This window comes from Falco biarmicus, chromosome 7 (genome assembly GCF_023638135.1).
Source record: "Falco biarmicus isolate bFalBia1 chromosome 7, bFalBia1.pri, whole genome shotgun sequence".
NCBI lineage: Eukaryota > Metazoa > Chordata > Aves > Falconiformes > Falconidae > Falco > Falco biarmicus.
In genome coordinates this window covers 50436189-50459219 of record NC_079294.1, presented here as the reverse complement: position 1 = coordinate 50459219, position 23031 = coordinate 50436189, and the positions used below count along the sequence as shown (strand labels likewise).

The following is a 23031-nucleotide window of genomic DNA, read 5'->3' as shown; positions in this document are numbered from 1 at the left end:
GTCTGTGCTGCAGCTTGTGTGAATGTACTGCACTTGCCTTGGAACCTCTGCAGAGCGCGTGGCGTGGGCGGCACGGGTTCTGCGCAGGCTGCAGGACCTGCTTGTTTTAATTTTCTAAGTCTCAGTGCAGGCCAGTTGCTTTAGTCTTTTGTACTGAACTTAGTACTTTGTTAGTATGCAAATTTTATAGCTAATAAAAGACTTGAGTTTTGTTTGTACCTTGTACAACAGTATATCTTCCAAATAGTAACATAGGAATGATATTTCATGTAACGAGTCCTGAATAATTGCAGACAATATGCAATGGGTAAGATTTAATCACCATTACAAAGGGTTGTACAAATACCTCAAACTCCATTTTTATGTAGAAGGTTCAGTGCTCAATCTTATTTTTTGATACCATGAATGCAATATATCAGCATCTTTTGCAGATTTCTAGATCACTGATGATGGTTATACAAGTGCTTGGAATATGCCCTAAAAGCAGCAATGCCAAAATGGAGTTTTCTCTAACTTCTCAAAGAACACTTGAAACAAAATGTGATCGATTGCAGCAATGCTTCTGGTCCTCTAGGAAACCGTTAAAGCATCTGAGTCTTCGGTTCATCTATGTATGTAAATCATACAAAGCAATTTGTTTAGTGTACTAGTAGAAATATTACTAGATCGCTTAGGATATAGATTTATTAAAATATTTTTTCCTAAATGCTTCTGTTTCTAACAAAATGGGGATAACAAAGGTATTTTGAACTTTATTTAAATAATTACCAATAGCATTTATTTGCAAAACACTGCATCATTTGCTGGTAAAGGAGAACTTTGTAGATACTCAAAAGTATCTTTTCTCAAAATGTAGATACTCAAAAGTATCTCAAAAGATACTCAAAACTTTGTAGATAATCAAAAGTCAGAATTATTTAAATAATTTTCTGATCTGTATTCCATTATGTATTGAAGCATTGTGATAAGTTGTGTAGTTACGCTACATTTTAAGGTACCTATTTATTTAAAGGTTTTGTTTACCCAAAGTAAAAGTATTGTCAAATGCTTTTTTATTTGAGTATTTTGTATTTGAGTATAATCTTTGAACAGTAATTATCAATTTAATTTGAAAAGCAACATCTCTGCTGAGTGCCATTAATAGCTGATGGTGAGACGAGCCTCAGTACCACCTTGGAACAGGCAAGTAACTCTAGCTGGCATTCACAGTCAAGGTGTACAGCAAAGCGCTGTTAAACTAGATTTAACTTCTGATTCTTCTCTGCACTTGAACCTAGGACAGTAAGCAGATGCTGGAGATCTTTTATTGACTAGAATCTTCTTGGGACTTCCTTACACTAATCAAAGTTCCTTACCTATTTTTCCTAGAAATAGAGCAGTGTTTGACTGCATAGGCCTATTGTGTTGATTCTGGCTTTGTGTGTTTTTAAAAAAAAACAACAACAAAAAAAAACCAACAAAAAAAACCACCACCACTATCTGTGCCTTCTCTGGGAGTGGTTTGGGGATAAGTCGTAAGAACAGAAAAATGATTTTGGCGATACATTTGAGTTGTCTTTGCTAATAAAAATGATCTTCCTGTTCTTTGTTTTTTTAGTTGGTGGTTTGTTTTTTTTTGGTGTTTGTAGTGTTTACGTGGAGTTTACAGTGTATTACATAAGTATTTCAAATATTTAGCTATTGCTGTGGATTAAATGTTATTTTAACACCAGAACTTCATGTGGTGCTGTGGAAGGTGACAGATTTTTCAAATTAGGTAGAAGTATTTACTTGAAACAGTTCGCATAATATGATGTTAGTAAACTTAAGGACTGGATAGTTTATATATCACTTGAGTGCATGATAGGACTTGTTACGGCAAGTATTCACAAATAGACTGTCCTAAGAAACTGTGATGTGGTTTGTTATTCTAAGTAGTTTAAGAGATAATGAAACTACTGCTTCTCCAGTAATACCTGTGGTGTCTCTTGCATCTGTCAATATTAAAAACAAACAAAAAACAGTTAGCTTGTTTTCTAGATGACTGTATGCTGTTCAAATAAAGGCAAAATTAACTTCTAAGACTGCTTCTTATGTGACTTACTAGTCAGTGCACTGGAAGACAGAAGTATGCTTTCCTATTCCTCCAAACATTTGTACTTGTCAGAGTTATAAAAGCACCCAAATTGAGATGATAAAAAAAGGACTTTTAATGTTAAATTTGACTGTTGCTTCTGTTTTGTTACTGATTCCCAAGGTAATTATTTATTCTTTCTGTTCATAATCTAAAAATTAGAGACAATGCTTCTCTACTGTGTTGTGAGAACAAGTATATTAATGATTTCAAGGCATGCAAAGTCACAGGTTTAGAGACCACAGAACTGTATGTGATACATAGGTAACATAGCTAAGGGTATATAAGACATGCAAGTCCAAGAAGTTAATGCACTTGGGTACCTCATACATGAGAGAAATGATGTAGCTTCTGACTGAATGAGATGATAGGCCTCACTTAAATGTTTTTCATTTTCTTTATAGAGTATTTTCCATTTTTCTGTAGCAAAAGTTGGCCTGGTTTTCAAGTTTTAATTGCAGTTACTTCTATTACAGCATGAAAACCTGCTAAAATAACTTCATCAGAGAGTTCCCTTATATAGTTCCTGGCTTTAATCTGGAGAAAATTCAGCTTCACAAAAATTTTTTTAGGGTATTTCTGATTTTACAAAGAAAACTGAGCAGCTTGCTCTTTTTATCTGTGATTATTGGCATTTGGCTTTCCAGTTAAAGTATTCTTCAGTGCACAGTAAAAACTGCCATCAGCCAATTTACTGGAGATTCTCAGAACATACTTTAGTGGGGACCTTCAGATGTCAACTCCTGCTTGGAAGGACCCTTTGAAAGACAGCAGACATGACTCATATAATTGTTTAGGCTTTCACTTGATGATGAATATTAAACTTAACATGTGCTGCTGTTAGTGTTAACATTGTGCTCTTGAGTTCAAAGCAGCAGGAAAAAATGGCTTCCTATTTATAACTATTCTTTTCTAAAACAGTAATAATACCCCATAATTAATGTGTGCCAGATGACGCTACGTAAAATATTTAGCAAAATGTTGGGCATGTAACCTAGACAGTTTAATCCTATTATATCTTACAGCATCTGTTTTGCCTAGCTAGGACCCAGCTGCAAACAAATTCATAGTTATGTAATAAAACCAGTTTGCTATGTCCTGCACATTCGAGTGGCAGCTATTTTTAACACTGTTAACTAGACATTATGGTTCTAAAATGCATTTACTGCAACACACATACACTGCTAACAGAAATACAGATTTTACGTGATAACCTCATGTCAGGAACACCAGGTGCAGCGGTGGACCAGTTGTTATCAAAAACTACAGATTTGCAACTTCAGTAGAAATATTATCCGGTGATTTTTGGAGCGCACAGAAAACATCGGAACTCTAATGTGTCATAAAAGGATAAGATAGGGTTTTGTTGTGCCATTCTTTGGGCTAAAATATATCCTTATTTGCTCTAAAATCTTGGGTTGACTGCTGCATACACACTGAGCATTTCAAAATAAGAGCCATGTTGCATCCTTTAACACATATATATTTGATTGTGGAGGACAAGCAGTACACAAATGGATTTGCAGCATATAAAATGACCACATTTACTGCAGAGCATTCAAAATCAATATAACGTGTCACTGGCAGCGTGCTGGAAGAAACTAGTGTGTAAGCATCCTTTTTTGGATGGCTTGCACAGACTGCATTATGTTTTGCACAGACATGTTCAACCTAAATATAGCTGCAGAATAATACAGCAAACCACGCGTTTAAGAATTAAGAACGGGATTGAAATGCATAAGTGCTCTGTTTTGGTCATCGGAAAGATGCATGATTTACACAAAGAGGCACGCTATTTTTCTGTAGAATGAACACTTGATATAAAAGAATGTTGATAATTGACAACATGCTTAATAAAATTACTGCTTTGGGTAATGCTCATTTTAGGAAGCTACAAAGTTGCTGAGATTATTTGGGTTGAACAAGGTCCATCCTCCTGAGGAATCGGGTATGGATTAACCCTGTGTAAAGCCATTCAGCTTTCCACCGCCATGTGTACACTGTACATCTCCATTAGGCTGATTTAGGGAAAATTACTAATTATATTTCACGGCCGGTGCATTTAAAGTTGTCTTGCATAACAGCTTTTTATCTGACAGAGAAAAAAGCGAGGTTTTGTGCAGTTTGTCACACGTGTGATGGATCTCTGATGCACACAAAGACAGGAACACCCCGGCTGTGCTTGGCTTGCATCGGTTAAGGTTTATCTGGTTTTGATTGAAAGTTCAAAACATTCCGATTCAGAAACGTTCAGACACCGAGTGTTCCCCACGAACGGCAGCCAAACCGTGTTAACGTTTTCCTTTCCGCTGAGTATCACCGCGGCTGGGCCCCCGCCCGGCGGGGCCCCCGCTGCCGCGCTCCGGCCAGGCGCGGCGGTGGGCGGCTGGGCCCGGGGCGATCCCCACGGAATCCACCACCACCCCCCGGCAGCCCTGCCCCGGCATTCCCCCCCCAGCCCGGCAGCACCGCCGGCAGCACACACACACCCCGGCGGCCCCCTCTTCACCCGCGACAGCGGCGGGAGGCGCCTCCGGCACCCACCGGCGGGACGGCCGCAGCTCGCCCTCCGGGCCGCCGCCGCCACCTGCTGCCCCCGGCGCCCGCCGCTCACACCGGGGCCCGAGGGGAGGCCGCGGCTGCCGGCCGCCCGGGGCAGGGCCGCAGGGGCGCGCAGCCGGCCGTCAGCGGCGGGGCTGTCCGGGCCCCCCACACGCCTCCCGCGCAGCGGCGGGGCCGGACACCCCGGGACGGGCGCCGCACCCAGGCCCGCGCCGCCGCCGCCCCCCGCCGCGCGGCTCCGCTCCCGCCCCTCGCGCCCCCTCACGGCTTCCCGGCGGGGCGGGGCCAGCGGCGCCCGGTAGCGGCGGCGCCCCGTGGCTGCGCCCCGTCCTCGCCGCGGGGCTGCGAGGCAGCGGGGCCGTGCCCCAGCCATGGCCGAGCTCGCAGCCTGGCTGCGCTGCGGCCGCCCCCTGCTCCTCCTCACCTGCTTCTTCGCGCCCTTCCCCGGCCAGCCCGGGGCCGGCCCCGCCGCCCGCGCCCCTCCCGCGGGTAAGGCGCCCCGGGGCGGCCCCGTGGGGGTGAGGGCTGGGCGGGCAGCACCTCGGCGGGGGCTGGGGGGTGTCGCGGGAGGGCGCGGCGGGCGCGGGGCTGCGGGCCCCCCTGAACCCCGCTGTAGCCCTGCCGCTGCGCGGGCCAGCTCGGGGCGGGGGGCGAGGGGGCTGCGGGGCCTGCTGGGCCGGGCCGCCCCGCGGCGGGGGGCAGCGCCCTCCGTGAGGAGAAGTGAGGCGGGCCGGGGGGGCGAGGGCGGCCGGGGCCGCGGGGGCCGCGCATCGCGCCGCGTTTGGCCGCGCCGCCAACTTTCTCCCGGACGGGGCCGCAGTAAGGCTGGCGTCGCGGTGGAGCGGGGCGGGGGCGCGGGGCTGCCGCTGGTTTTCCGGGGAACGGGAAGGTGCCGGCGGAGCCCGCGCTGGCCGGGCCGGGCCGGGCTGGGGGAAGCGCCCTGGGCCGGGTGCGGGCCGGCTGTGCACCGCGGTTGTTCCGCATTTTAAATGCGTATATAACGCTTCGAAGGCTCGAAGTGTGACAGCTTTTGGCTTTCCCTCTGCTCACGTACTCGGACGAGGCACGGTTGCAGGTTTGCGGTGCGTGCTGCTTGCGTTTGCAGCTGGTGTGGAGGTAAACTTGCAGAATACACTCTGATAATTGCAATATTTCATATGGACCTGGCTGCACGTAAAAATGCCCCTCGCAAGAATTTATAACAAAACTCTTTTTAGTTTGGTCATGCATTATTTGACTTCAAGGGAGTTGGTCTCGTAATTCAATCAGGATGTGGCTTTCAGAGTTGAAGGATGTAAAATAGCATGTGAAGCTAAAGCGTTTATAAAATTACACAAAGATTACAGGAACAAAGTCAAATGCTCTGTCAAAGAATTATTTAGAAATAGTTTTTTCTAAACGTTGCTTTTCTATCGCTTGTGAATACATTACAAAGTGTTGCAGAATGTCTTGAAGTTGTGACCTCAGTATTTACAAGCAGAAAGGAAATTAATGAAAAAGAAAACTGACCTGTTTTTTTTAATGTCACCTCAAATTCGAAAAAATGGTTTTAAGTACGGTTTAAGGAAAGTAAATTGTATTGATATCTGGGTTTGAATTCAACATACAGATACTCCATATGTTAGTGCTGAATGTGATTTAAAAGATTATTCTTGTTCTCACTGTTTGGAAAAGCAGTCTTTTTCATCATGATAGAAGGTATCACTGTGTGAGATTATATTACCTTATATCATACATATGACAGTATGGAGTTACCTGCGGTCAGGTTAAGCCAAATTTTACCCTTTGGCGCACGCCAACAGTTTTGACTTCACTGAGGACTGGTCATGTGTAGTAAGGATAAAATTTTAATTTCAGAATTTGTTTGCTCTAAAATAAAATGAAATTTGCTAATAAGAAGATAAAAAAAAAACATTACAGCTTCCTGTTATTAAAATACAGGGCAAAGAGAATTTATAACTTCAGTTGGAGTATCATGTATATATATATATAGTTACAATTATTTTAGAGATATTGCTTTACATATGGTACAGTAATCACTTTAATGAAGTGGTTTATGGATATGACTTTGTTTTTATGACACTTTAAGAGTGCTTGTAAATCAATTTGGTGTTTAGTTAGTAATCTGGAGGTGAGCTAACCCTTTATCCTGGGTAACTCTGATTTGACAAGACAAAGTATGTGCTGATTTAAAATACAGTCAAATTGCAAGTTTTATTCCTTGCTCTGAATCTTAAACTAACAGGTGAGACTTAAATGCAGAAGGTGAATTGAGATTAACAAGGACCTATAGCACTGTATTAGTCTGTGCCATGCAGCAGACCTGTGATAGTGTTTCCTCGGGAGTTCATACACCCTAATGTTTTCCATTCCGTTTAATAGATCAGATCCTTCTCCCTGCCCAAAAGGAAGCTGCAAACTTTCCTGCTTGTATGGATTTCTTGAGATTTTTCTCTTACAATATCTTGTGCTTGCTTTAGAGATTCTTCGGAAGAAAAACATGATCATTGATTTGTGGAGAAATGTCTGTGTTGATTTGTAGAAGGAACTGCGGAAGAAAGTACTTGCATTGTTTCCCACTTTTCAGGATAGTAAACCCTGATTTTTGTATGGTAGTGTATGTTCTGAAGTCTCCTACGCTGCATCCAGTTTTGAGCAGAGTAGCTGATTTCTAAACAGAGTATCTGATTTCATTGTATGGGTTTTGTAATTTCACTGGATTGTATGTTCCAATGTATCCAAGACTGGAATTGAGCTGCAGGAGCAAAGTGCTGCTGTGGCAGAGGGTAATGGCAGTGCACAACTTTTGCAGAACCCAGGGTGGCTGCACTAGCAACTTTGTGAGAAGCCTGGGCCCTATGTGGTTATTTGCATAAAGGTCTTATTTACATAAATTGTGGATTTGGGTTTACTTCCATGATGCATAGCCTCTAAATCTATACAACTAAATGGTTCTACTTTTAAGATTCTACATACCTGTTCTTCCTTTTACTCCTTGCACTATCCGTACTTGTATACACACTTCCTGCTGCTTGCATTCAGCATTCCTCCGTGCATCTTCATGGTCCATCTTCAGTCCTTACTAACAGATCAACAGTCAGTGGAAATGATGCAATAGTTAAAAGTGGTATAAAAAGACATGACAAAACCCTGGATCTGTTATAAGAAGTCCCCATGGCTTCAGAGTGACTAGGATTTTTACCCTGAGGCGGCCTGACATGAGGCAGCCTTTTTATGTGCCCCAGCTGTTGGGCAGGGGGAAGGATCACAGTTCTTCTGCCTGCTGAAAGCTGAGCAGGGAATTGAGTGTCAGTGAACTCACAAGGAAATGCTGTGCCACGCCACAGACCCGTAACGTTGCTGCTGGAGGTGGCTGTTGCTCAGGAGACTGCTGCTGGCGATAGCTTCACTGTAGAGTTTGGGAAGCTGTTTGGCATATTGTGTGTGTGTATTTACGACAGCACCTGTAGCACAGTATTCAGAAAGGAATGGTTTGTGCTCCAGTTAGCTCTTAATCTGAAGACTGACCGTCAATTTGTAGTTTATTGTTATCTATTTCTGGATTAGTTACAAACTTTGTGGCGGTATATTATGCTGCTGTTAATCAGACTTGTAAGTGCAATCATTAATATGGGCCATAATTATCCCTTGATGCTAAGCTATTAGGGGATAGTTTAATTCCACTTTCCAATTTTCAAGCTGGAAGCTTTAATCTTTTAAGTTTGAGGTGGATGTAAGAAACCTCTTCCTTGCTTTTGATGTGCAGCTCTTGTGCCTCTGTTCATATTGGTAAGTGCTAAGCAATATTGCAGTTCGAAATCCTTAACAATTTCATGTCTGCAGTATGTAATTTTATTTTGCTATTTTATTTTTCTACTGGTTGGCAGGAGATTGATGTGCTAGGTAAGAGAGAAGGCAGAAATCCTTCCAGTAACTTGAAAGCCCTGGAATAAATGAAAAATCGTAAGAGTTCCTGCAGCAGTTAGCAGCTGCCAGGCATGTATTAATACACAGTGATAGAAATAAAAGGCTGCCACTTCTGTACTCTCAGTCTCTGAAATCACAAGACAACCTCTGAACAAAAGAAAGCAAAACAAATCTGCAAAACCCCACCAACAAGAAATGATCAAGAATAGCCACCTTTTTCATGTGTGTAGGTGTAGTGATGGGCTTTGGCTCTATTTTTTAAGCGGGGAGAAAAAGATGCTTGTAGGAAGTACAGAATGTAATAGCTGGTTTTTCTGACTTTTGTACAGTAAATTGAATAGAGTTAGTAAACCTGCTTTTACTTACAGGCATTCCAGTAAACATGATTTTGATCTTTCTAAATGCTGGACTGTTAGTGATTGGATTCCTGGCAATTGCCAAAGCATAGGTGGAAAAGAAGGCAAACGAATGGAAGACCATACAGAAAGTATGACTCACGATCCTTTTTAAATGGAGTGGGGTGCCAGTCCAGAAATAAAACTTCCATTTTTTTACTTAATCTAATATATTACATATCTCTTCTGCTTAATGAAGTAGTGGTGGGAAGTTCTTTAAAATGTAAAGGGAGGCTTAGACAGAGAGATATCTGTGTGGTTAATATTGAACATCATCTTGTTCTGCTTTTTACTGTCTGCTGCAATATAAATGTGACTTGCAGTTAGAACTGTCACCAGCTACCAAAATATTGTGATGTGACTAGATTTGTTTGGGAAAAAATGGGAAACATAAAGGAGGAAAAGCACTGATGCTTGCTGTAGAATAAGTTGGTTTGTAGGAAAGATGGGAAACTTTTTTTTTTTTAATCTCAAAATGACCATTGAACAATTTTTAGAGTAAGCCTTGAACAGTTACTGTTGCGCTTCTAGACTTCAAAGTGCTTCCTTTGTTATAAATTGTGTAAAATGTTTTAGTTACAGAAAAAGAAAAAAGTTGCAGTATCACCTTAATAAATATACTAGTGTACTGAAGACGGGTGTACTATATATATTCATTCACCTTCCTGGTTTTCAGGCAAAATATTAGTTGTATTGTACTTTATAGTAGTTAATTTGTGGATAACAGTCTATGTGTTATGATAGCACACCAATAAAGGATCCGCTGTTAACTGCGAAGTATGGGTACTTTGCCCTGTTTATTGTCCCTAGTAACGTTCTTTTTCATTATAGTGCTATATGATTATAAATCTGTGTTAGTAACACATATTATTTCTGAGTGTACATCTTAACATTAGGCTTCTAAAAAGTGACCCTTGCCCTTCTCCCATGGACCTCTTTTGAAAATGATTGAAGTAGCAATCCAGAAAAAACCTGAAATCATTAACACTCAATTATATCAAATAGAAAATGCTTTGAACTACACTGTTTAAAGTATAAGGACCAGTGTTATACCTGCAATCCCAGTGTGGTTCTTAGACACTTTATCTAAGGAAGTGCAGAGGAATATAGAGTTCAAAGAACGTTTTTTGGAGAAACATGGACTGTGGTGTTCATTTTTAAAAAACAAACAAAAATTTATGAAAAGATATGAGGTATAGCTGTAACCCTAAATATCTCACTGATAGTTCCTATAAAAAGAATACTGCTGCTAAATCATACTAAGACAATAAGAAATTTCATCCCATAATGGTACAATAAGAAACAATGTCCACAGGCTTGCTTAGAATTGCCCTTCAAAAGCTACAGTTCCTCCAAGATTTTAGTTTTTAGTACAGTGAGCTAGTAGCAGGGGCGAATGCTTCCATAATCTCTTACAATCTGATCTAGTATGAGGGTTATACCCCGGGCCGGTTGTTTGCTAATCTTGCCAATTGTGTGTTTTAATGTCTTTCTACTTTTCTCCAACCAGCGTAGCCAGTGTGCTGCCTTAAGCCACTAACTGTATTTTGCCTCTTTTCCTCTCTTTTGTACCTTTTTTCTGCTTGCCACCATTTCTTCATGCTTTTTTTTATTAGTGCTGATGCCAATAATTAACCAAGAATTACACCCTTTATTATAATCTTAAAATCATACAGACACACAGAAAAGAGAAATTAAACACATGCAGTCTCTGTAACAAGTGAGCTGAATGGTTCTATTAAATAAAATATGGAAAGGTAAGGATGGTTATTTATTTTATTTTTTGCTGAATCTTAATGTATTGTTACCATCTTCAGCCTTCTCATGGAGCTCTCCTTTGTATAAGCTGCCTTTTACAGATCAGTATGCCCCAGCTTATTAATAAACAGAATAAACTAAAAATATTAAAAGCATGGATATTTCTCTGATAGAAAAAAATTAGTTGAACTATATGGTTAGTAAATATGGTCACCTTAATAAGTCAGTGAGTATACAGTATGTAAAAGTGGTAAAGGAACGTCTCCATTTAGCATAGCAGAGAAGATGCTGTGTTTTAAGAGAAGCTTAATCTGGAAACAGCGTGTACCCTGAAGATGCTGTATCGCTGTACAGGAGGTCATCTTACAGGAACACAGAAATGGTAAAAGTGCAACTTTGCCTCTGCATTGCTTCAAGGTCAATTAATGGAGAGAGAATGCCCAGCTGCATAGGTCATTCTCAAATTGTAGAAAAAAAATCAGCTGAGTTGTAACTGTAAAAGGGAAATGTAATTAATGCTAATACAAAAGTCAAGCGTTTATGAAATATTAGGCTGAAATATACACAAACCCATTCATAATTCAGGAAATAGGGATATAGAACTAAAGAAATTAAGTTGTGTCTTCAGGAAGCATTCTTTTGGATGTCTGTAAAAAGCAGGACTTGGCAAATCTATGTATAGCTACAACTAAGAAAAATTCCTTGGCTAATAAGGATACACTGAACCTAAGGTATCAATAAAAAGAAATACCTTCACAGATATTAAGTTAAAATGTAAATTGTGTGTGTGTGTAGTGTTCTGTTGCAGGACCATTTTTGGCAGCTCTTCTTAGTTTCTGTGTATTTTCATGTATCCACCTGAGGTATGCTTGGTGGTACAACAATGCAAGTTGCCCAGTAGTTCTTTGCTGTTACACAACCCGCACGTCAACAATCTTGAAATAGAAAGATGTTACATTGTAGAGCATGTACAAATAATACATCGCAAAGAACAGTAGGTTTGCGAGTGAATGAAACACATAAACAGATAGATTTGTATTTTGAAATGCAAGGGGGAGCTGTCTTAAAACCCAAACACTGATCTAGCTTGCAACAAGAACTGTTCAGCAGCATGTTGGTATATGGTGAGATTTGGAAGGCAAAGGAGTCCTGCTGCTCCTGCTTTGCTGATCCTATTCCTTAAGCTGCATGCTGCTTTTGCTCCTGCTATAACGTTTCAGAGAAAATCTAGTTGGTGTTTGTAATAGTTCTCCTGGACTGCCTCAAATCTGCAGTGCAGAAGGCAGAGAATTCTGAGCTCTGCAGTGCTTTGGGTGTTTTGTCTGGAGGATTTGCAAATGCAGCGTTTTGCAGTGCAGCAGAAAGCTGCTACTGTCACAAACACTTTGAATGGGAGGGAACTTAAAAACTTACGTTGCCTGTCTTGGTTGTCTAAGCTGCAGTGGTTGCGGTTGCATAGAACTAGGTTGGGTCCATCTAAATGAATGGCTTAAATGGCGTTAGCCAAGTCTCTATAACAAATGCAAACTTGATCAAATTCTCGGGTAGATTCTGCAAGTTGTGTTGAAATGAGAACTGATACCCTGTGCAAGTGTGATGCTGCCTGGCCTGCCTGACAATTCACCAATCCCAGGCAATTCTAAGATTTCAGTTCTCTTCAGTGTCTAATAGTTTCTGATTAACCAAATATTGGTGGTAATGAACTTTAAATAGAAATGGTTTATATTGCCTTCAGTTGATCATTTTGTTTCCTTTACCTTCTTTTATGAGAAAGGTTAAATGCTATCAGCGTTTTTTCTTCGTGTATTGTTCACTCCTTTATCTACTTCTGTTATGTTGACTAAATTTACCTCCCCAAACAAAATAACATTAATCTTTTAAATCTCTCCTTGTATGGATGACTCTCTGGTTTTAATCTGTTTATGACATTCTCTGGTGCTTTTCTGTTTCTGATACATCTTTTTTTAGATGGATGGTGTTAGTGAGTGCATCATTTCTAGAGAGGTCATGCCGTACATTTATGTAATGGTATAATATTTTAAATCTGCATTGAAGAGAGATGGTTGTGCACATCTTTCTTTGGTTTACTCTGTTCCTTAAACTGACTGTAATAATTGTTAGGACTTTTTTCAGCAGGTTAAATCTCAGCAGCAAAAATCTTTGTCTAGAGCATATATTCACGTCTTCTGGTGATTGTTCTGACGTCTGGGAATTGGAGACCCTTTTGGAGCCATTCCCTTCAAGGTGATGTGTCTAGCTTTGTGCTGCTTCTTGAGGCAGTGGCCTTCTTCAGGTCTTTCACACTGCCTTGAAAGCTATTTTTATTTGAGTTACTTAACTAGACACCAACCTTGCTGGTTTTCCTCCCCTCTCTCCGTATCTTCCCCAGGTTTGTCCTTCTCATGTTATTTAGAGAATATAATTTTTTGCATGGGTTCTCATGATGGCGAAACCTTAAACTTTGCCTTTTTTTCGAGTAGAAGTGTTTCTCCTGGTACACTTCCGTGAGACCACATTGGTATAACATCGGTTTTTGTGGAATCTCAAAGATGAAGGATAGCCATTGCTTGATGAGGTGCTCTAGAACAACAACTTGCATCTCTCTTTTAAAGTCTGTGCTGCTCACTGCCTGAAGTTTCTGTATCTACAGTACTTTTTTTCCCCCAGAGCTCTGCATTGTATTCCATTCTCTCAGGAAACAAAATAAGTCATTTAGTTTTCACTTCTTTGTAAGCTTTACAAGTTTTTTGGCTGTTCCAGATCACCAGTTGGTCTCCAGGTGTTGAAATGATGCCTTGAGAACTATGAAAAAATAGTAACTGAATGTATGCTCTTGCCTAATTAGAAAGGTGCCTTCCAGTCAGTGTAGCATTAGAATAGGTAGAGGACAGACTCGTAAATGGATTGGCACGTGCTTAAGACACAAAACAATGTGGGGGAAAAACTGCTCTACGAGCACTGCAAGGTTCATTCATCGTACATGTGACCAGACTTTAGAAGAAATAATGTCTAAAACATGACAAGACTACTGTTTCAAACTGGAGCACAAGTTGTGCAATGTACTAGAGACCTATATAGTGTAGATGTAGGCTTTGAAAAAGTACCACCTTGTTCCAGAATAATAGAACTTCAGTCCTTCATAGACAAGCTTTCAGTTTTAGAGGAGTTCTGTAATGGCATGGCACCAGGTAAATGATACAAGTGTGTTTTGCCTTTATTGTAACTGAAATTATTTTAATGTTCTTGAGGAATAGATTTTTTTAAACTGTGATAAATGTATGAAGACGTTAATAAAACCAGTTTATTTTATAAAAGTCTTCTTCCAAGATCTTGTACATGCCTCCAGAAAAAAGGGGATAAGATGAGAAATTTAACTCTGCATAAACATAGCTGTAGCTCTTTGGACAGTGGAATGCAGATGTGCACAGTTTATTTAAATCAATGTTAATAAATTACTTTTTTGTTTTGCATAGGTATATCTGAACCTTCTTTTATTGCTAAAAGTGAAGATCGTTTGTTTAAACATCTATTTGAAGACTATCAAAGATGGGTTCGTCCAGTGGAACGCTTAAATGACACAATAAAAATAAAGTTTGGCCTTGCAATCTCTCAGCTAGTAGATGTGGTATGTATAGTAAACAAGTTTGTTTATTATTTTCCCTAATTCTTAAAATTCTGGAACATAATGTCATATGAAATAGTAGCATATTTTAACTTAAACGTGCTTGATTAACCCTCCAAAATTGTTATCAGTGTAATAAAAAAAATGCATTGTAGATTGGGGCATGAAGAAGCGATTGCAGAGAGGTTGAGAAAACAAATGGCTCTTATGTTTAATGGTGCTTTCAGCCAGAAAAAAAAAAAAAAAAAAGTGAGTGAAAGTCTGAATTCTAGGGAATTGTGTTTTTATTTATTTATTCGATGGAAAACCCACATATTTTTAAACTTTATCGATCTCATTTTTATAAAATTTAAGAGCATTTGCAAATACTGCTCTTCCCCCTCTTCAGCAGCAAAAACCTCCTGTAGGCCTTCAAATGTGTCACTTCCACAGTAGTGAACATTATCTCTGGGCATTACCTGTGATGTAAAAGAGCTACACCAGATATTTTCTTTTCTCCTGATACTTCAGAATATTATTTTCAATTTGAATTCACTGTTTAAAGCTATAAGAGGAGTTTTTCTTCCACATGTTGGCTGTTCATTTGTTTCAGTAGAAAAACAGTAAGACTGCATAAATTACAGTCAAATTAAAAAAATGGAAGGGCGGAAAGAGACACAGAAGAGGAAAAATACAACTTTTGACAGTTAAATAATTAAAGGTCATAACTATGTTTACAAAGTTCTCATATAAACATATTTATCAGTAACTGGAGTGCTTTCAGAAGTGTGGTTTGTATTTTAAATTACAGACTTTTGAGCTGAAGTAGCTAGTTACTATGAATATACTGTGCAGATTTTTTTAAAATAAAATGTGCTTTATTTTTATAGGATGAGAAAAATCAATTGATGACAACCAATGTCTGGTTGAAACAGGTATGTGAAAATGTTGATGAAAACTTCTAAAGCTTCATAACCGCAAGCCAAAAGTTGGAAGAAAATTTTCTAATTATATATTCAAAAAAACTTAATTGTTGCATGGGGTTTTTTTTACATAGTATTTTTAAAAAATGTCCCTGGAAATGCTTTAAAGGATTGTTATAAAACTGTTAAAACCCAAAAACTAACCAAACAAAAATGTAAATTGAAGACATTTACCTAATTAAAAGAAATCTGATATGGCATTGCACGGCCGTTTAATATACCAAGATGCATGTATCCAGCCATAAAAGTTATTGCTTTGATATGTAAGTTTTCTTTCAAAAACCATTAAGAAAAGTGTGGGCATGTCATCTTCACTTAAGAATTTCAGTTTTAAAGTTGTATATGCTTACTATTAAGAGGTACTTTTTCCTCTTAAGAGTATTTCTTTATGGGCAGGAAAAAGCCTCAAGCTTTATAATAATCAGAGTCCAGTGCTGAACTTAGTGTCCGCTATTAATTTGAGAAATGCTACACACAAATCGTTTTTGATTTAACTTAGAAGACTGTTTGCAGACCCTGGTTATACTTGCTAGCTTACTAAATTATTTTAGTTTGGGCTACTTCCTTTGTGTTTTTTTCCTTTTGCTTCCCATTCCCTTCTTTTCCAGTTACTGTAGTTTCAGGCAAGGTTTTTCTTTCCAGGAAAACTTTGATACTACTCTGCAAGTATGAGCTGGCAATACATCGATGATAACACTTTGTGCCCTCTTAACAGTTTCTGCAGAACTTGGTGCCATTGAGCCAGTTCAAATAAAATAAGAACTGACCTAAATAGGGATTTAAAATTCTGTGTGATGTTGAATTCTCAGAAACTTGAATTTTTCCTCTTGAGCTTTTAGTTCAATTATAAAATTACCAAAGTACTGCTGTGCCTAAGTAGGAATGACTGTTTTGTTAGTTGCAACATGATTTTATTTTTTTGCGATGAAAATGTTTACATTGCTTCTGAAGTCATTGATATTAATTCAGAACAAATTTTTTTCAAATTTAATTGTCTAGATGTCATAATAGCTCTTATGTATACAAACTCTGGAAAATGATTTTAATATCTGAACTTCTGTACAGAAATACTGTCAAGTGGCTTTTAGAAAACAGATACTGGATGAGGTAAATAGATGTCTGTTCAGCAAATTCACTATTGTATGCAAATCTTAAAAGCCAGTTTATTTTTTTAATTGCCTTTTTATCTATTTTCATCCATTTTTGCCCTGTTTAAATCAACTTCACAATAATACATCTCATGTATCCACAGGAATGGATAGATGTAAAATTAAGGTGGAATCCTGAAGACTATGCTGGAATAACATCTATTCGTGTCCCATCGGATTCTATTTGGATTCCAGATATTGTGTTGTATGACAAGTAAGATTTTAATCTTTTCATATAAAATTACCATCCAAGCAGCTTCTAGGAGGCTTATTGGATAGATATGCATGTACATTTAGTAGAGCTAAGAATGTGTGGAAGAATTTGCCTCTGAATGGAAATGCATTTTGTTGTCATGTTAACTGCTTACATGCTTTGCTTTGCTTCTGTGTGGAATTTCTAGTATTTTTGAAAAGTTTTTCCACTTCATCGTGTAAACTTTTTTTTTAATTGGAAAACAGTGTCTTGCATAGTGCTGGGTACAAACTGATAGTGTATGGTAAAGGGAAGGAAGCAACTACTTCATGCTGGTTTAAGTCTGATTCAGCATGGATTTAAAATGAAGTACACTCAACTGTAAGGTTTTTCTGGTAATTTTTTGTGGCTTTTTTTGTGATTTGTTTTGAATTTTTTTTTTTAGAATTAACAGATCTCAGAAGCAACAACTTTTGAATTAACCTTTCTGCTCAACTCAGGTGCATGTACAATGTTTTTACATATCCTGAGTTGCTGAGTCAGGAAAAAAGGTTTTTGCAGTGATTGTAAAGTCAGGCTTGGAGGTGGCACACAAGTATTACTCTACCTGTTTAGTGACTTTTTTTCTTCATTAATTACAAATTGGCCAAATTGACAAGTATTTATATTGTATAGAAACAGCAGAGTTTGGTCATGCAGTTAAGGGTCACAATTTTCACAGTCCTTGGGACCACAGAAAGTTGCACAGATCTCTTCATGACTTGAAAATATTCTTCGCTCTTCCAGAGCTGTTTACCTGTGTGATATTCAGACTGAAAAACCCCAAACCGTTGACTATGAACACAATCCAAAATTCTGGCTATGAAGGGGAGAAGGGATAAAAACGCTGAAATGACAATAACAAAACATCTTTTCCTATTTAAAAACTCATACCCCTCACCCCCCCATCATAATTGCATGCATATATCTCTTTTTCTTTCAGTGCAGATGGACGTTTTGAGGGAACATCTACGAAAACTGTAGTAAAGTATGATGGCACCATTGCTTGGACTCCACCAGCAAACTACAAAAGTTCTTGTACTATTGATGTAACCTTTTTCCCCTTTGACCTCCAAAATTGCTCTATGAAATTTGGTTCCTGGACTTACGATGGCTCACAGGTTGATATAGTTCTTGAAGACTACGATGTTGACAAAAGAGACTTTTTTGATAATGGAGAATGGGAAATAGTGACTGCAACAGGGAGCAAAGGAAATAGGACTGATGGGTGCTGCTGGTATCCTTTTGTTACATATTCATTTATAATTAGACGTCTGCCACTTTTCTACACGTTGTTTCTCATTATTCCTTGTATTGGGCTTTCATTTCTAACTGTCCTTGTCTTCTATCTTCCTTCAAATGAAGGTGAAAAAATTTCACTTTGCACTTCAGTACTGGTATCTTTGACTGTTTTTCTTCTTGTTATTGAAGAGATTATTCCATCATCTTCTAAAGTTATCCCACTTATAGGAGAGTACTTGGTGTTCACTATGATATTTGTGACATTGTCTATTGTGATAACTGTCTTTGCTATCAATATTCATCATCGCTCTTCGTCTACACATAATGCTATGGCACCTTGGGTTCGCAAGATATTTCTTCACAAACTTCCCAAGCTGCTTTGCATGAGAAGCCATGTGGATAGATACTTTGCTCAGAAGGAGGAAACAGGAAATGTGAATGGATCAGAATCATCTAGGAACACCTTGGAAGCAGCTCTAGATTCCATCCGATACATTACAAGACATGTGATGAAGGAGAATGAAGTTCGCGAGGTAGGGTGTATTGGTCATATTACACTGATTTTGTAGAACTGGACATTGGAAAACCCAGTAATGGTTTACTATGCACTTGCGTATTAAATATGTGCTATGGGATTTCCAGTTTTTATACGTCACTGAAAGTTGTGTAATGTATTTCCACTGGAAAGAAGTACATGTGGTGACGCAAGTCGAGGTGGACTTAAAAGAAACACTATGTCTGCATGGCTGGGTTCGGACAAAATGGCCTTTATTGTTTATACAAACTATGTATATATCTTAGACAGTGCAGGTGTTAGACCCTGATAGGTTTTTGTGTCCTTCTTGCTTGCTATTTGCTGTTGCTGTAGGTGCCCGTATGCTGTGGTTCTAAGTTCCGATTCTTCACACCCTGTTTACATACCTGACAATTTGTGGCTGTCTTAAAGGTACACGGCTAAGTCTTTGAGGTCAACTAACTTATCTGCAGACCCGCTGCAGACCTCAACAAGTACAAGTATGGTACGATACTGAGAATTCTTATAGATATTGGGCTGATGCAATACAGACCTTTGGTCCCTGGGTTCTTCAAAAGATTTTTGCTTTCTTCTAGAACTAAGTTCATGTTGTTGATTACACATTGTCAGAGATACTTGTCTGTTACAAGAACACTTCTCCCTACAGTGCTGCTAGATCGTATTTTCATGATAAGAAAAGAAGCTATTTTTCATTTTAATCTTGTACCTGAAGGCTATCTGAAAAATGCATTTGGCTTTACGTTTTCAGAATAAATACTGCTAATCCTTATTTTTCAGCTTTCAATTCCAAGTAAAACCAGTTTTTAATGCCCTAACTTATATTACTTCAAGTACTAGCTATAGCCCTATGTTGGTCATTTTGTGCTGAGGACAAACATGGACTAGATGACTTCTTGAGTATTCTCTTCTACCCTTATTATTTGTGTCTAAGTTATATCAAAAGATGTCAAAGGCTTTTTTTCAGTCTGTACATTTGCAGTCTGAACTATCTTTAATGGATGCTTACACAATTTGGATAAGAGCATTATGAATCTGTTTTCTTTCCATACTTTTTAAAATAGCACCATTGGTACACCAGAGACTTAAATGCTAATGTCAGGCTAGTGTAGAAATCCAGAAATTTGTTGTGTGGTCTCATGATAGTGCTATCTGTTTCTGATGGCAAGGACTGAGATCCTTTCAATTTATACGGAAATGACTGTCTTCAGAAGTTGCTGGCTGCTGAGAGCGTGTTTTCACATGTCAGCCTAGGAGTAAGCTAACTCTTTTAATGTACCTTCTCAGGACTCAATTCAGATTATCACAAGGGATCCAGCCTAGATTTTGAATAAATGCATCTATGGTACTGTTATAACAGCGTCTAATACCCTGCATTGTATAAACACCACAAATAGAATAGTTTGCCATTAAATACATAACTTCCTGTAAATGAAAGGTTGGTTTTCTTTCTCTTGAACTTACTCTGTTTGCTTGTAGTGACAGGGGAGGTGATAAGTATTTTGTTTTTCAGGTGTAATGTTGTTGTGACTTTAAACATCAGAAATTAATATACAGCTGACTGGGAATTCACTTTTATTTTTATTATTTGGGCTCCAGAGAACGCAAGCTTTAATTGCAAAAGTTGTTAATAAAAACTACACAGCTAGTGCTGCTATAGCCTTACCTCTTAGGAAGCAGTAGGCTTGGGAAATGTGGATAGCTCCAGTTCAGACTGAAGGCAATTGTCTGGCAGGGTTTTAGCTTGCTTGCACAATTATATTTACTATCCTTGCAAAACTGTGTACAGATATGAATAATCCTATTGAAAAGAGAAATAGTCTTGAAAGTACTGAGTTTTCTCCCTAGTGTGTGATTCTGTGCAGCAGTAACTTCACAGCTTTCAGTTCTTGTATGTAACACAACAGCTGCTGCCTACTGTCATTTTTTTAAAAATTTTATTTTGGTTTGGGTGTTTTCTTGTTGGGTGTTAGTTTCTGGGTTTTGTTTGGTTGGGGTTTTTTTTCACAACTTTTATTTCTAGCCCCTGCCTGGGAATTCCACTATATGATGAGGCTGTGGCGTGAATTCTCAGTGCTGCAGTATATTAGAAAATTCATACCAATTTTATCTCCCGGTAGCTGAGGGTGTTCCACGTTTATCAGGGTCAGTTTCTGCATTCATATGTAATATTGGCCTATATAGCTTACCAATCTTTATAGAGGGAAGTTTGTTCCTGTTTTAGCTCATGGTGCAATTATAAAAAAGATATTAAAGTGGGTTACCAAATGGACCTGATTGGAAAAAAACATACTGTAAAGTGACTGAGAATTGCAGGGTTTGGTATTGTGTTTTTACCTGTTCTCTGCATACTGACCAGTTCTTATGCTCTTTGTTTTTTAGGTTGTTGAAGACTGGAAATTTATTGCTCAGGTGCTTGATCGAATGTTCTTATGGACTTTTCTTCTGGTTTCAATAATTGGATCACTTGTGTTATTTATTCCTGTTATTCATAAATGGGCGAGTATAATAGTACCTACGCATATAGGCAGTACAAATGCATAAAATATTTTTTCATTCATCTCCTGCTAATATGGCTCTAAAAAGTTTTGCAGTAGCTCTATTTCCATGCATGTTCTTTGAGGCACGTTTTTGATAGAGTAAAAAAAATCCAAACCCAGGAAATTAATTTTATATTGAAGCATGGCATCCCTAGGACACATAGAAGTCAATTTGCTTATTGCCAATCTACTAAGTTACTTCTCAATCAGGTCAGAATTAAAAGGACCTTCTCAAGCACTTGCATGTATGATATATCAAACAAGTGCATGCTGACACCTACTGTGAAATAGACGGATTTAAAATTTTTAATGATGATCACTGTATTCCAATTATTAAGTTACTATATAAATTGTTGAGTATTAAATATGAGCAAATATTTACTTAGTAGTGTTGCTTATTTCAATTTACTGTAGTATGCAAAGGAGAATTTTTATCAGCTCTCTTGAATTGTTGTAAAAGTATAAAGTTTCTACAGAGTAAATTTAAAATAATAGTAAAAATACCAGTTAAAGTTCCCATATATTTAATATATAAGTAAAAACAGTGATTTGGCTATGTTTTGCCTTTATAAATTTGCAGTGGAGTTTGCTGCTAAATTTAAAACCTTGTGAATTCTATCATACTAACATGAACATCTAATGCAGTAAGCCTTAAAATGCCTACAGGACACATAGCTCTGAATCAGCTATGGAAAGGAAGGCAAAGGAGTTCCCAAGTTTCACGAGTGTTCTAATGGGCCAGAACATTCAGATTTCTTTATTTTTGATGAAGAATTTGATACAGTATATTAGCTGCAAATGTTAATAGTTTCCTGTCTCTGTGTGTTTCTCAGAATTAAGTTTTTAAGCACGGTAGAAGGAATTTGGGGAATGCCTTTCTGAAGGAAATGGGTTAAAAATTATTTTGCTGTGTAACTAAATACAGATGATTACTTTTTCTTACGTTTTTTAAACCGAAGTTAGAAAGCTACCATTGATAGGTTCTCTCGCTTATAGAACTGTGTGTAACTTCAAGCAGTGAGGGCTTACAGCTTACCATGCTTTTTTCTGACAGTGTTGAAAACTAACTTGCAACTTCTTAATTATTCCATTAAAATATATTCTTAAATACTGGTTTTAAATCTTTACGTTCATTCTAATGCCACCTTTCTTAAAAGCTTTATTTGTGGAAGACACTCTAAAATGGATGACTGTTTTCCTATACCAAAGTTTTGTCAGTGTACTTACTAATATAGTTGCATCCTGCAGGGCTAATATAGTAATGCCAAGTTAGAGCAAGTTTTTATTTGCTTGAATTACTACATTAATAATAATATGTTTAGATGAGAAGTTGAATGTAAGTTGTGGTATCTTTGATACTGTAAGCTTTCATTGTAGTTACGAATTTGGAACACTTACATATAACTGAACATTTACTTCAACTTGTTTTTCACCTGTAGGACATTCTTGGTTTTGTGTAGCTTTTTAAGGCTCATAGGCATGGAAATGATGCCAGACAAGCCTTTTTTTTTTTTGTATACCGATTTATAAATAATTCTGATTGTGAAGGGAGTCACTCTTCTTCAGTTATACAATTATATCTGGTATTAGATATCCATGTTCCCTCTGTTCCTATCATAATACATTTTAAAGGTGAATTTGCAAAGATTATCTGTTTTAATCCATTAATATAATAATTTTAACTTTCTCGGTATTATTGATTATACAATGCATCAGTGAGTTTCTCTGTGTGGAAGCTGCAGAAATACTTTAGATAAATTTCCTCTTCAAATGCAAAATTCCTTTTTATAGTCCTCCTTGGGTTTGAATTACTGAAGTTTACTCTTAACAGAACAGAAAGCAACACAAGTAAGACTATGGGTTATATATATATATATCTAAACAAACTCCCCACCTCATCTCTTTCCCCTTGCTAAATGATATCTGTAGAATGCCCAATTATAGCATAAAGTGATTGGCAGCGTATTGGCCAGTGGAGTCCCAGTCTTTATACTAGTA

General features: G+C 38.4%; 1 protein-coding gene across 2 annotated transcripts; it reads left to right on the top strand.

Moving 5' to 3' along the window:
- Positions 1-4688: 4688 nt before the first annotated feature.
- Positions 4689-22910, top strand: CHRNA5 (cholinergic receptor nicotinic alpha 5 subunit). Of its 2 annotated transcripts, none has more exons than XM_056347329.1 (6): positions 4689-5164; positions 14229-14380; positions 15247-15291; positions 16592-16701; positions 17663-17956; positions 18336-18465. In XM_056347329.1, exons 1-6 carry the CDS (start codon positions 5047-5049, stop codon positions 18346-18348), a joined length of 732 nt encoding a protein of 243 aa, XP_056203304.1. In that variant the 5' UTR covers positions 4689-5046; the 3' UTR covers positions 18349-18465. The 2 variants fall into 2 exon arrangements, with proteins under 2 accessions (XP_056203304.1, XP_056203303.1); XM_056347328.1 differs by adding an exon at positions 20876-22910 and having other exon boundaries at positions 4694-5164; positions 17663-18494.
- The last annotated feature ends 121 nt before the right edge of the window (positions 22911-23031 follow it).

What these genes read in the sequence shown, in the direction of transcription:
- CHRNA5 (XM_056347328.1), top strand. Translation starts at nt 5,047, where the DNA reads ATGGCCGAGCTCGCAGCCTGGCTGCGCTGCGGCCGCCCCCTGCTCCTC. An exon ending in CCAATGTCTGGTTGAAACAG is followed by an intron (nt 15,292 to 16,591) that starts GTATGTGAAAAT and finishes ATGTATCCACAG; the next exon opens with GAATGGATAGATGTAAAATT. An exon ending in GATATTGTGTTGTATGACAA is followed by an intron (nt 16,702 to 17,662) that starts GTAAGATTTTAA and finishes TTTTTCTTTCAG; the next exon opens with TGCAGATGGACGTTTTGAGG.